The 14,612-nt window shown below is 38.1% G+C and overlaps 1 protein-coding gene across 1 annotated transcript in view; it reads right to left on the bottom strand.

Annotated features, from left to right (window-relative positions):
• Positions 1-466: 466 nt before the first annotated feature.
• The window catches only part of LOC129264690 (F-actin-monooxygenase Mical-like), a 39,851-nt gene continuing 25,705 nt past the window's right edge, over positions 467-14,612 (bottom strand). Inside the window, exons 6-13 of the mRNA XM_064102313.1 lie at positions 14,050-14,264; positions 11,919-12,023; positions 11,314-11,379; positions 10,923-11,015; positions 10,403-10,528; positions 8,119-8,255; positions 1,860-7,811; positions 467-626 (exon numbers count right to left, since the gene is read on the bottom strand). Of these exons, the coding sequence (XP_063958383.1) occupies positions 557-626; positions 1,860-7,811; positions 8,119-8,255; positions 10,403-10,528; positions 10,923-11,015; positions 11,314-11,379; positions 11,919-12,023; positions 14,050-14,264 (6,764 nt within the window). The 3' untranslated portion in view covers positions 467-556. The remainder of the gene's footprint in view (positions 627-1,859; positions 7,812-8,118; positions 8,256-10,402; positions 10,529-10,922; positions 11,016-11,313; positions 11,380-11,918; positions 12,024-14,049; positions 14,265-14,612) is intronic.

The raw sequence follows: 14,612 nt of genomic DNA, 5'->3' as shown, positions 1-14,612 counted from the left end.
TCTGGATCAGTTTTACAAACTCTGAATAAGTTTTGGTGCTAGGGGAAGCAATCCAAATCTCAACAACAACATCAAGGCCAACACCGGACTTGAAATCACCCAGTGTTGGTATTAAGGCAAAACAAGAAGTTGGTACAACACCAAACATGAGTCAACTCAGGTGTTGGCATTAACATTTTAATTACTAAGCTTCCATGAACATGATTAATATTGTTTTCTAAACACAAAGTCTGTTTCAGAGATTAGTTCAGCAGATGAACACTTAGTTATGCTCGCAACACTAACACCAACACCTAACACTGTCGGTGGTGTCGGAATGCTCTGGCCAAACAAAACATTGGAATGATGAGCTATTGTGTTTTAACAATGGATCAACCCCCAAAACATTTGTCTACTGAGAACATTCAACTGGACACCATACTTGATACCACGCAATACAATGTTCAAGAAATATTCCTCCTCTATCTAATCCTCTGTATCCCGTTGACTACCGAGTTCTCAGTCTTTGTACAGGATCGTTTAGTCAACAGGTGAATACTGTTCTTCCATTGTCTCGTCATCCATCATCTCTCGGTGATGTTTGGCCTGTTGAGACTTCAGAGGGAGCTATCCTGTACCTCCGCCTCCTAAAATCAAGAATCAAAGAGGTCACTAAGTTTGGCATCCATTGTAACATGCTTGATTATCTTTCAGTAATTATCTGCTATACCAGAGAAGCTTTAAAATGTTTGCAACGAGCCTCCTACAACACATGTGAATTACCAAGAAGAAATTATCCACTGTCGAAAAGGAAACAAAGGGTGTGTGAACTTACAATTTGAAAGTGTATTGAAAAAAAAATTCCACAAACCAGGTGGGTGCATATTCATCATTTCAGATCCAATTGTTAATTGCTACAAAATTTAAATAAATCCAACTTAAATGGTCTTTGTCAACAAATTTCAATGCTATATCACATTCAGATTTGAGTACTTTTTATTTAGCGAACACTGGAAATTTTGCAAATTTATTTGTTGGTTTTCAAATGATTTTGTAAAATACACTCATAAAAATGCAATAATGTGAAAAAAATTATAAAAATGAATTATTCCTCTTATTTTTTTTCAATTTTTTAACTAGATATTAGAAAGGATATTTATTATTGTCATTTAAAAAAATTTGAAATATCAGTGTGAGTTTAATAGGTACAATACTTTTGCAATTAAACACATTTATTTCATTTCTTGATGATAAGGCCATATTTCACAATGTATTATGATATCATATGCATCACACTTATTTTGCATTTGTTTATATTGTTAGTGGAGAAATCAAAATTGGATATGGTGCAATGAAGTAATTTTTTAAAAACCTCATTCACTAGCAATATCATGGGTTAATCATTATCAATGAACAATATCAAAGCACATAGAAAATAAAAACGTATTTTAATGAGTGGGTTATGAAATTAATAATGTGTCACTCAGTCTATTGGAAATGAATATAATCCTTATTTTCTACTTGCCAAAGGAAATAAGCTTCTTTTTAAAATTGTTAAATATAAGATGACCTTGTAAAAAATATGCATGTAACAAACATTTGGGATACTGTAAACTGGGTATTACATCTGAAAAAAAAATTAATTGTGAATTTGCAAGGATACCAAAAATGGCATAGGCATAGGTGAAACGGTATGTTGGGATTAACAGATTAATTATACTTGCAAGCATTTTTTTTTACCCAAACCACTTGATGAAGATGGTCAGTATATGAATGACTTCCAAATGAGCTGAACCATGATATGCCTACCGCCACCAACAAATAAATTGCAGAAAAAGTACCTTGTTCTATTCTACAGATCAGCAATGTGATAGACTGACCTTCCTGAGACAACAGACTTGTCGGGTCTCCTCCCAGGGGGTTTGGGTTTGATCCCTGATGATCCCCCAGACATGGACGATGACTGACTGTCATCCCTGGACACCGAGTAGTCTCCATCATCCCTCTGTAACCTTGTACATTGGACATCTTGCGTTGCCCCAGCAGGTCCTCCACGTGGTGTGCTAAGCGGTGTCATGTCTTCTACTAAGGACAAGGATGCACTCGTGGCTGCCAGGTCATGAGGGGAGAGTCTATGGGTAGCTCCATTGCACTGAGGTTGCTGTTGGTGGTGATGATGGGGATGGTGATGATGGTGATGATGGTCATTTTCATGAGGATTATGCTCACTGTTAATGTGCATTCCATCAGTAATAGCAGGAACCCTGTCTTCATTTGTAAGTCTGGAATCACCATGGCAATGGACACCATCTGTACATACATTCGACTGATTGGCAGGAGTTTGGCATTCATTCACTTTTTCAGAAGGACCTTGAGGTTTCTTCTGTTTGGAAAGCATTTTTTCTCTTCGTTTCCTCTGCCGGGGCGTCAGTGCCTCCCATGCTAGCCTTGATGATAACCCTGAGTCACTGGCAATAGGCTCCTCTCCTCCTTGCTGCTGAGCAGCATATGACTCAGTCATGCTTTCTACCATTTCTTCCAAAGAGGAGGCACGTTCACCCGACAGATTAGATCTCAGGCGTTGCCTCCTTGTACTTGTAGGTCCATGGATAGATTCTGTTGTAGAGAAGATTCCCTTTTCCTTGACATCTGTATCATCTTGAGCAGAAGATGAACTTTCCCTTCTCAATATTCCCTTCACTGGTTCTCCTTTATCATTCTTAATATCTCCCTCGGAAGTACTCGCTTCATGATGCTTCTTGGATTTATAAACATGTTCAGGACCAGGATCTGTTCGTCTCCTTTGTCTCTTTGCTCTTAAAGCTGCCCTGGCTGTGGGAGATAGGTCCCGTATTGGACCACTTCTTACAGGCTTTTTTGCGGAATCTGCATCACCAGCAGGTGCACCAAGAACAACCTCATGTATATCATCCTCAGGTGCAGCCTGAAGTTTGGCTTTGGTTTTGGGTATTGCACCATGTCTTGCATCACTTCTTTCAGGAATAAATTCAGCTGATACTTTACGATCAATTTGATCGATGTCAACGTGAAATCCTTCCCTTTTCTTTTCTTTCTTCTTCTTTGGAGAGTCAGTATTGAGGAATACATCATCTAGTCCAACTCCTGAGGAATTATGAGGAGAGCCTGGTCTTTCTGGAGAATGCATATCATCTTCAGAAAATAACAGAGGTGTCTTTACAGGAGATTGGGGAGACTTAGGAGGAGATTTTGGGATGGTTACCATGACTTCAGGAGGGTTAAGGGTAGTCGGCGATGTTCGTTTAGATTCTTTATCATCTGAAGGGGCAGATGTGGCATCTTGTGATTCTGGAGAAGGGGAACGCCCCTTCATCTCTTTGACTCCAAACATGGGAAGCTTAGCTTTCAGTGAAACAATGATATCCTGTGTTTTGCTAAGAATATTCTTTCCAAAACCCACTTTCTGTTGTTCATTTCTGGCATTAGCAATCTCCAACATTCTTGCCGGGTCACTTTCTGATCTTGCTTTTCCTCTGTCTCGATTGAACAATGATCTTCTTAGTTGTTGAGGTGAATACCCTTGTGATTTGTTTTCTTGATCTGCTCCAATACCTGGAAATGACCCTCTTCGGCCTGAACTTGGCTCTCCTTTATGCCACTTCTGCTCTAGTGCTGCACTTGGTTTTAAACGTGATGGAGTGTTTTTCTTACTCAACTCCACTGCCTTGGATTCAGAAGACAAGTGATCTCCCGCTGGCACGTCATTCTCAGTCCTGACAGCGTCAATTGAGGATTCACGGACCAATGGGGCACGGGCAGAAGACTCCATATACATGCTTGGTTCCTGCCAACGAGTTGCACATTCAGAGACCTCAGGGTTACCGCCTTCTTCATGTGATACACTCTGCATGACAGCATAAGTGGACGGATCATAGATACGTCTCCTGGGTGTGGCTGGAGATTGACGGGGTGACTTGTCTATTCCTCTGTCACTAATTTGGTCTCTTCTGACAGGTACTGAGTGACTGCTCTCTGACATGCCACTAGATTCTTCTAGTGTATCAGTTCTGGAAGCCCTGTGTCTGCGTGGAGTCTTTGGTGATTCATTCTGAGACTTTCCAGTGGATGGTCTTGCTGCTGAGCGATCATGTTTCAACTGTCCAAGTTTACTTTCAAGAAGGATTTTAGGCACCTCTGGTAATTTCCTTGGCTGTTTAACAGCTCTCCTACTTTGAGGACTTGAAATTTCTGGGGAAATTGCAGTTGGTCCATCTCTTCTTGGACTTCCAGGGACAGAATCTCTGTTAGGATCTTTCTTGGGAGTATCAGGTAGTTGTCGAGCACGAACTGGACTCATTCTCTTACGGCCTTTACTTGATCCAGCAGACTTTGTTTCACTAGAACTCTTGCTTTTTTCACCACTGTTTTGCCTTTGGACAGGCTTTTTATCCTTTTGCTTGTTTTCAACAGTAGTATTTTTGATCTGTATTTCATTAGCTTTAACCTTCACTGGAACACTAGACATCTTGATTCCATGCTTTTCTTCACTTCTGCTCTTTTTGCTGAGTTCAGGACTCATAACATCATCATGAATGCTACTTGTCATGTCTGACAAAATATTTTCCATTTCCTCTCTATCCTTTGAGGATTGCCTGTTCATATCTGTTTCTATCTTCTTTAAGTCTTTTGAGACTGGTTTGTTCCTGATTGCCTCTTCTTTCTGAGATGGCTTAGGCTGCATATCCAATGGTAATGATGGTTTTGATTCAGCCCCAATAGGTTCTGGCCTATGCTGAATATTCCGCCCATCCCTACTGTTTGTTTGCACATTCTGTTCTTTTGGAGGTAAGAAAACATCATCCTCATCCTCATTGACAACAGTTGTTGAAAACGATGGAGACTTCATCATTGCCCTTCCATTATTTCCCTTGTTAGGCAGGACCTTGGCAGTCTGTTCTTTCTTCTTCATCTCCAGCCCTTGTACTGCAGTTGAATCACTTCCTGATTTAACAAATCTAGACACACTGCCTTTCAGTGTAGTATCTGTTGTTTCATTCTGTTCATTCTCCTGTGACTTCCTGGAGTTACCTGGAATTTCTTCAGCCACATCCCACTCACAACCCATCATCAAGAGCTGAATAACATCTTGGGGCTTATCTGGGTTAATATCTTTACTACTTGTTTGCGACACTGAGCTCTCAGACTGTTTCTTCTTCTTCTTTGAATAGTCCGGTCTTTCATTCCACGGCTTCTTTTTCTTGGAATCACTGTCATCACTTGTAGGGGGCTTCTGAACAAGTTCCACTTTCTCCTCAAAGTCCTTTTCTGTAATAGTGCCCATTAAAAGCTCTTCCATCAAATGCCTTTCTTCAGAGGCATTACGTAATGTGTCCAGTTGAGATTTCTTTGATGATTCACCAGCAAAGGTACCAATCAACTCATTTTTCACTTCTTGTTTTGTATCCTTGTCTTTCTTAATTGGCACATCACAGGGTTTTTCCTGCAACACCTGTTTTGCCTCTGTTCTCTGTGGCACAACCACTGCAGCCTCCCGAGTTCTCTCTGATGAAGACACATTCAATTTCTTTAAAATTCCACCATCAGTTACATCTTTTGTTGGAGATAATGGTTTTAACCTTTTCAGTTCAATTACAACTGGTTTCTCCACCTTTTCCTGCACTTTTGCAGCAACAATTGTTTCCTGCACAACTGTTTTTTGCTGTGCCTTCTGATTCCCAAGGGGTGCAATTATTCTCTTGATGACAGGTTCTGTTGAAGATACTTTGGGAACATCTTGTGCGGGTGGTTTCTCTTTGACATCACTTTGTTCAAAAGGCTTACTAGCTTTCACTTCTTTTGTTTGTGGCTTGATTGTGAAAGGTTTCTTCTCAGCCACTGCAGTTTGTCCTTGTTTTCGTTTCCCTGTGTCTACTAGTTCTGGCGACTTCTGTTGTACACCTTCTTTTTGCTCTTGCTGCTTAGAAAATAATTGCACAGATGCTGCTACAGGAATCTTTTGTCCAGCACCAGATGTAACTTTTTCAGCTGTTTGGGATTTATCCTTAAAAGGCGTATTTGATTTTAGTTCCACTTTTGATTGCACCTTTGGTTCTTGTGCTGTATTGCTTTGTGGCTGCTGAGTAGTGTTTTGCTTCAAAGCAGGACTGCTAAATGGCTTTGGAGAGGTGGACCGCTCTTGAGGCACTTCTTGTTGCTTTACCTTCAAATTTGCTGACTTTGGTGAAATGGGTCGGTCCTTTTCCTGCTTAGCATTTTTCTTCACAGGAGACAGACAAAATGAGACTTGCGAAGTGGGCTTATCCTGTTTTGCATCAGTTCCAGCCTTCTGCACAGGTGACAAAGCTCGAGTATTTAGTTTGACTGAAAGTTTATCCTCCGGTTTTGGCATTTGTTGCTTGATATCTTGCGGAGAAACCTTTTCCTGTTTGTTTGTTGAAGGTTCTGCTGGCTTAGGAGAAACACTTCTTTGTGGAGACAATGTGTCTTCTTTATTGCCAGATAACTTTTGTAGGATAGGTGATAATGATCTATCTTTGTCCTTGGTTTGCTGTTTGCTGTTTGGCACTTTCAGCTCAGGTTTTTCCTTTTGAAGGACTTGTTGAATTTCATTTTTCTTTACCTCAACAAGAGGTATTTTTAGTTTTTCATTTTTTTGTTCATTTGACAATACTGCTACACCATCTGGTTTTTGAATTGCACTTGAAGGTTTAGTTTCACCACTAGAGGTCACTGCTGGCTGAGTTTTAGCATGATTGACAGTGGAAGAAACAACTTTATGAGGTGAATCAGTGACTACAGTTTTTGAAGGTTCGGTACTTGGCGTTACATTTTTAGTTTGTACATCTGCATTTGCTTTGGGACTACTAACTACTTTCAATTCACTCTTGGCTAAGATTGTTGCTTGCTGTTTTGGGGTAGATACAGTCTCTGGTTTAATGGGCATTTTCTGGTCTACAGCAGCCAGTTCTGCTTCTTTAAGGGCTTCTATTGATTTGAATGGTTTTGCAAAGGCAGAGTTTTGCTGTTTTGCTTGCAATCCATCACCTTTCAATGTACTTTCAGTTCTACTTGTTAAACCACTTCCTAAATCCTTCCTTGGTGATTCTTTTCCAGTTGGAATATCAACAGCTGCTTTCAAGTCTGGTTTCTTCACAACCTGAATCACAGGTGTAATATCTTTGCCAAGTCGTCCTGATGGAGGCAAACCATTTCCTTTCCCGGGAACCAACTGATCTATTTTTGTTTCAACTTTCGCAGATGATCCAATGGGCTCTGGCCTGGGCCTTCCTTTCTCCTCTTTCTCTTCCTTCTTCATCATTTCCACAGGAACAGTAATACTCTTTTGCATGGTTGGTAAATTTTCCTCTATTGATGGCTCCCTCTCACTCACACCAAATTCCATTCCACCTCTGTACGTACTGACTTCACCCTCCATGATTGCATGGCTGTCCATGGTTCGGATCTTGGGTTTATGTCGCTTATGGAGTAACCTTCGTTTTCTGTCTTGCGATCGTTTGCTTTTCCTTATAGCAAACATTTTTTCGCTTCCTTTCACATCGGTCGTTACTTTCTCTTGAAGTTCCTTCTCCTGCGTAACCCCTGAAACATTGATCTCCTCCTCTTCTTCATTTTGATCTTCCTCTTCCTCCTCTTCCTCATCTTCCTCCTCCTCCTGGACTTCCTTCTCTTCATCTTGTTTCTCCTGACTCTCATCAACTTTCTCTGGTTGTGCACTCTCAACCAGTCTGATCTCAACATTGGCTTGGCGGATGTTTGCCTCGGGGTAGCTGATTTTCTCCTCTTTTTTGTCTGGACTTGATGGAAGTTCAAAGCTGCAAAAGAGACAGAAAATACACAAACATATTAGAAAATGATTCAATTCCTTAATCCACTTATCAGGTGTTTTCAGTGTATAAATTGTATACTCTGATGAATAAATGAAAACTATGTGATTGATATCAATACAACTCAAAAATTTCAGAAAATTAAATAGAAAACCTAAAAAATGAATTGAAGAAGTTAAATGGTTTAATCTGTACCAGAGGACTACTTAACAGACACCTAACAGATTTAAATCCAACATAGCATTTAAGGAGTATTAAGTACGAGAAAATAACTAGGATTCCATTAGACACATACCCTTTCTTTCGAGCTGGACTAGTTGGAGAAGGAAGCAAGTTATGTGTTCCATCTACTGGTGGTCTTTCCCAATCATAGGCATCATTCTCCTTGATGTTCTTTCTGTTCATACACCGGTCTAACAAGGAATGGATGCACTGTGAAAATGAGAAAAGAAATATGTATCAATCACATTGACAATGGCATGGCTGCAAACGAGATCCAATATTATTTTGTTCTGGTAACAATTACACCCATGGGTGTCGATCACGGGGGGGGGATGGGGGGGATATATCCCCCCCAATATTTCAAGTGGGGGGGATGGCCTGTATTATCATCCCCCCCAATAATTTAGGGTAGAAAAATTATAATGATGATGAAAAAATGAAAAGTTTGATCATGATGATTATAGTGATGATTATGCCATCAATCAGTTTGTTTCCCTCGCGCTGAGTTTGTGTATATTGTTATTAAATAAAAACATTCTTTTTCAGGACTATTAAACAGATGGGTGGAGGTTCAAGATGAAAAAGAGTGAAATGTTTTTGTATATGATATTTTTTAAACACATGACATAAAAGGACCCCAACGAAAAACAACTTTTGTTGATAGAGTGTTCCATCCCACCAGTGGTGAATAAAATAATTTTAATACATCAATTAATTCAAAAGGGTGGACAATAAACGAGAGTAAAAGGGTGGCAAGATAAATCGTCTAAGGAATGACCATATAGCTATTACAGTAATAGCTCTATGGAATGACGGTAAGCCCGATGACGCACGAGAAGCCACACAGTTTGTAATTTGTGCTAGTCTTAATTGGTCCGAATCTGCATGTTATCATCATGCATTAAGAAAAAAGATATTGCCAGTCGGGTTAGATTTAAGAGAGAAGTTGTATACACAGAGGCGTCGATCCGGGGGGATGAAAATATTTGGGGGAACATATCGTTTTGCCCCCTCCCAATAATTCCGCATGTGCAACTAAAAAATAAAATAATTAAGATTGTAATGCTACACTGAAACCAGCAAGCGAGATTGACATTCCAACTCGATTTTGATTTAAAATCGTGCTCAAAATGTCTGCTTTTCAGATTGGAATATAAAAATTTTCAGCTCGCGCTTCGCGCTCGCATCATTTATGTACCAAAACCCCATACTCTTCATGATTAAATAGGTGAATAGAATGTCCCGTTTTCAGTTCTAGATACCTCAAAAGAACTCCCGCTTCGATTTGCAATAATCTTTTGTTGGATATATATCTTATTCTTTATCAAAAGCATCCATTAAACTGTCCTTTTTTCCAGATCGATATATCAAAAATTTCAGCTGGCGCTTTGCGCTCGCATCTATTGTTCTTCTAGATACCCATCTTAATTATTGGTACCAAAAATGCTTAGAATATCAAGCTTTCACGTCAGAATATAAAGAAATTTTAGCTCGCTCTTTAGTGAGAGACATGTATTTATGCTCCTCGTGAGTTACTACAAACAAACCCAAACAGGTACATTTTTCCTGTTTTCATATCATACTAAAAAATTTCAGCTCGCGCTTCGCGCTCGCTTTGTTGGTGAGGGTGAGTGTAGGGGTGTGTGGGTGAGTTTGTTCGTTTTGTATGATTGAGCAACTTTGGAACGTTGATTCATGATTCCCCCCCCCCCATCTGAAAAAAAGATCCCCATCCACAAGAACTTTGGTGACAATCATCCCCCCCAACCAAGAATACCGATCGACACCCATGATTACACCTGTCTTAATTTCCCAGATATAGGATTAGGAATGTGATAGGGCTTTTGCGAGGAATAAAGAAAGGATTTGGTTTCGTGTTAAGGGTAGGTTTGACGTTTGCGGTTTTAACATTTGGATTAATATGCAGATTTTCAGTAATACTAGGGTAATTCCACAAAATAATCAACCTTTTGGTATACCTGACTCCCATTTTCCCCATTCTTACTTTAGTGTATGTAATACTCAAGGCATTATAATTTGACACCATTACAACCTTTCATATGAACTAGAAAACACTTCAAGAAGATCTCTTATACAGAGATTCAGATGTAAATATTCTATGGAATTACCCACTGATAACTACAGCAAACATAATGATGACATTTCAATGCTGTCCCTTGATCTGCATAACGAAGTAACAGTGATTTACCCCAAACATATTTTAGTATTTACAATATACATTATGGAGTTCATGAACTATATCCCACATATATATAGAGAGAGATAAAGGAAATGCAATACAGACAGTACGATTTCAATCAAATATAAATCTATTCAACACTAAGTACATGAATTACCTTGTAATCTGGTTTATCTGCATACTCTAGGGACTGTATATGTTCTAATATCTGCTTGAACTCCATGGGCATGTGCTTCAGTAGTAAACGATGATCATATTTCTCTTTTAACAAGCCTACTTGTTCCTATTATCAGGAAGAAAAGAATAACATAATGAAGAAATCAAGGTTAAATCAAATATCAATATAATTCAAAAGTTCATTATTTATTGGAGAAAACAGATGATGTAGTGACTTTTCTCAAAGTGTTAAGCGCTATATACTGTAAGTATAATTATTATTATGCAATATCTCATGTGAACAATGCAAATGCTTCAGCATATATATATATATAAAGATTTAAGACATAAATTTTATGCAACAGGCCTCACATCAGATGGAAAGTATGTTGTATGCCCCCCCCCAAAAAAAAAAAAAATCATCTGTTCATCAGCAATTATCATTGAAGTCCTATGCATTGATTTATTCCAAGAAAACTTCTTTAAAAAGTTTAATTCTGATTTGGCTTGAGATGGTTTACCTTGTCTTTGATTTTTCTCCATGGAAGTTGACCAATGACAAACTCTACCAACATGTAGAACAATGACCACAAATCATCATGACGACCCATCTCCTGTGATAAAGAAAAAAGAGATGGCACAATAGATAATGATAGGGTGAATAATATCAGCTTTGACTGAAAAAAAATATATAAATCTTTTTTGGGGGAGCATCACATGAAAATAGCAAGAAAATATCATAATCATCTAGCTGTCTAAATATTTTTAGAGATTTAAATGTGAAACAAGAGAGAGTATGAAATATTTATCTATTTTCATAGGCATTGAAGAAATGGTACTGCTCTGCTGTCTAATCAGAATATTTCCCCTCATTGAGATCTCAGCTACATGTACTACAATAAATATACTTACTCTATTTCTATGTGCATTGACAGAAGCATAGCGAACAGTTCCACGAAACCCAGCAACTGGCCTTGGCTGAAAGGACAAAATAATGACAGAGACAATAGTATTGAGTGGTTATTTGAAAATAATCAAATTAGTTAATTAGTAATGAAATGAAATTGTGAGATAGAATAATATCCTATGACTACAATAAAAAATGTTTTCTGAATAAAGTTCTTGTTCTTGTGACAAACATTCATTTTATATAAGACAATGACCCTAAAAAGGGGTTTAAAGGGGGGGGGGGCTGAATCAGTCTTCTTAGGCAACGAAATAACCCAGTCTATTTAGGGTTAAACAAATATAGACTCTGTAATTATTACAATGACTTCTTAACATTGACAATGACTTTTTAACATGTATTCAGCTCACATAGAATAAATCTCCTGCATTTAGAGATAAAGTTTAATTCTAGTTTGAAGTTTTAATGATTGGGAAAGATGATACGAGTATACAACTTTCAGAGATAAATTTCTAATCCACCAATCAAAAGCACTTTAATATTTCAGAAGCCCTTTTTCTAGTTTCATTATTAAAAAAAACAATTACTTAGCGGGTCCATGGTAACTTACCGTTCTAACTTGACCCTGAGAGTTGGTATACTGCCTTGCCAGACCAAAGTCTAACATAAACACCTTCCTTGTGTTAGCTGGAGCTTTACCAATGGCAAAATTGCTCTGTGAGGATTACAAAATATATAACATGTGATAAACTCCTCTTATGAAAGCCAGCAACACTCCATTACTTTTATTCACATCTCTCCATCCCCATTATCCAAAACAATTTCATGTAATTTAGTTTCAGTGCTGCTGATAATGTAAATGGTCACAATTGATCCAAGGTATTTAGACAAGACAACCATCAGTACTTTATGAAACCGAGACTCTTTGGTCAACCAAAATTAACTACTGTACACTCCTATGCATAATGGATCTGGCATCTAGACAACTGTAATATGTGGGCTTGACTGGCATTGAACTCTAATTGCTGCTCATAATGGGTCACATGCATAAAAAGTAGCGATTGCTTTTGGTAGGCTTTTGCTTGATACTGTATGCATAAAAATGACCTAGCAAATGCTTTTGCTAGCAAGTTCAAGCAATCGCTATCTAACTGCTAGCATTTCCTTTACGATAAGGGTATTGCTATAAAGTGTATGCATAAAGCAAACATTTCGCTTGTGCATTTAAGCGCTTGTTTGGGTTTTTTCAAGCTCCATCAGAGCAGCTTGAGCATTTGCTTGAACATGTTCACGTTTTTTAATCATGTTTATGCACCTATAAGAGAACCCTTACGTGTACAGTACACATGTACATGTTTTTTCCTTGTAAGTGCAAACAAAAATCCAAATATATAAATTTATCAAAAAGAAACAAGTTAGTTTGCCAGCACGTCTAAGGAAAAGATGTTATATGAAAGAAGAGGTAATGCTACTTCTTATGCATCTGACCCAATATTTACAGCCATTTATACTGCATTTAAACAGCATTAAGTGCATGGCAAGGATATTTATCTTATCTCAAGATCCATCCTTAGATTGATAAGATTTGGTTCATTTCACCTGACCGAGCAAAGGAAGACATGGTTCACACCATGTCAGTTTCTGGTTGTCAAATTTTTAATTAGCGAAATGCATAGGCAAATATAGCTTATACGCTTTAGTTTTATTGATGTTTAAGCACCAGAACTAGACGGAGGGGGGGGGGGGCAAATAAAATTACTGAAAATCACAACACACAAGTCCATCTTAAAATTCCTTTTTATGGTGAAGGGCAATTTTTTTGTTGTTCTATATACAGTGTGTCCCAGAAAAAACGAAACCAAGATTTATCAATGATTTATCATAACTTAATCACAAATACAATAGACAAGTGGCCTACCATTGTAAAGCTTAGAATCTCCTCTTTCATTAGATTATTTCTCATTCACACATGAGTGAGCAAAGACGATTTGAAGAGGGGATACCAAAAAGTCACTTGGTGGGCTGTATCTGGGTTTCAAAAAGAAAACCACATTAAAAAAAATTCAATAGCTGCTCTTCAATTTGATACCTCAATTACAGAAAATGGTCAAGAAATAACAAAGTTCTGCTTATTTGAAATAAAGCTTGAATTTCAATAATTTCATAAAATGAAGAGGTTTTACAGGCTAGCGTTGCGAGTCACTCGACACTCTGTTTTGTTGACGATCAGCCATGCATTAAGTCTTTTGTTAACCGTGCGATCACTTCTGTGGGAAAGCGGTGAAAACACGTTTATTTAATGAAATTATGGTAATACAAGCATTGTTTCGAGGGAACAAAACTTTTTTACTTCTTGACCATTTGCAGTGATTAAGGTATCAAATAAAAGAGCAGATATTGAACTTTTTAGGAATGTGTTTTTCTTTTTGAAATTCAGATACTCCCCGCCAAATGAGTTTTTGGTATCCTTTCTTCAAATTGTTTTTGCTCACTCATGCATGAATGAGGAACAATCTAAGTGATTTCAGATAAAAGAAGAGATTCTAAGCTTTACAATGGTAGGTCACTTGTCTATTGTATTTGTGATTAAGTTATGATAAATCATTGATAAATCTCGGTTTTGTTTTTTCTGGGACGCACTGTATAATGGGACACCCACCCCCCCCCCCCCCCCCACACCATCCATGGTCTTCTACAAGTCATGAAATCAACCTACTGTAAATCAGAGTATTCATACTCACAGGTTTGATGTCTCTGTGTAGAAAACCTACTTCATGTATGCTTTCTATTGATTCAAGAATCTGTAGTCCAAGCCTAAGCATGGTGCTGACTGAGAAGGTGCCACGGGGCTGTGCACGGCGGAGCTCTGCAAGGTTCTGACCCTGGACGGACATCACAACGTAGTTGAATTGATCGTTGCGACCGCAGCCTATGAACTTGCAGATGTGATCCCGCCCTGTTGTGAATTAAAAATAAAGCACTGTACTTTTAGATCAGTACATTTGATATAGCAACTAAATATAAATTTCTATACTATTAAAAAACATAAATTTTTTCTTCAAATATCCTTTTTTCGTGGTCCCTTTTGAAAATATTGTTACATGGTGATTGGATAAGATGGTGAAACTATAATAAAAATACAAATACATTCGTATGTTGTAGAAAGAGGGATGTTTAGTTTAGGAACAGTTAATGATCATTACTGTAGTTAAGATTATCAAATCATGATATATAAAAATGTAGGGGATGGGGAATACAAGCAGTTTTTTTCAGCTGATAAATTGATAGTATAGAAAAGGGAGGT

The sequence above is a fragment of the Lytechinus pictus genome, chromosome 7, assembly GCF_037042905.1.
Source record: "Lytechinus pictus isolate F3 Inbred chromosome 7, Lp3.0, whole genome shotgun sequence".
NCBI lineage: Eukaryota > Metazoa > Echinodermata > Echinoidea > Temnopleuroida > Toxopneustidae > Lytechinus > Lytechinus pictus.
This window is presented reverse-complemented; position numbering and strand designations above follow the sequence as displayed.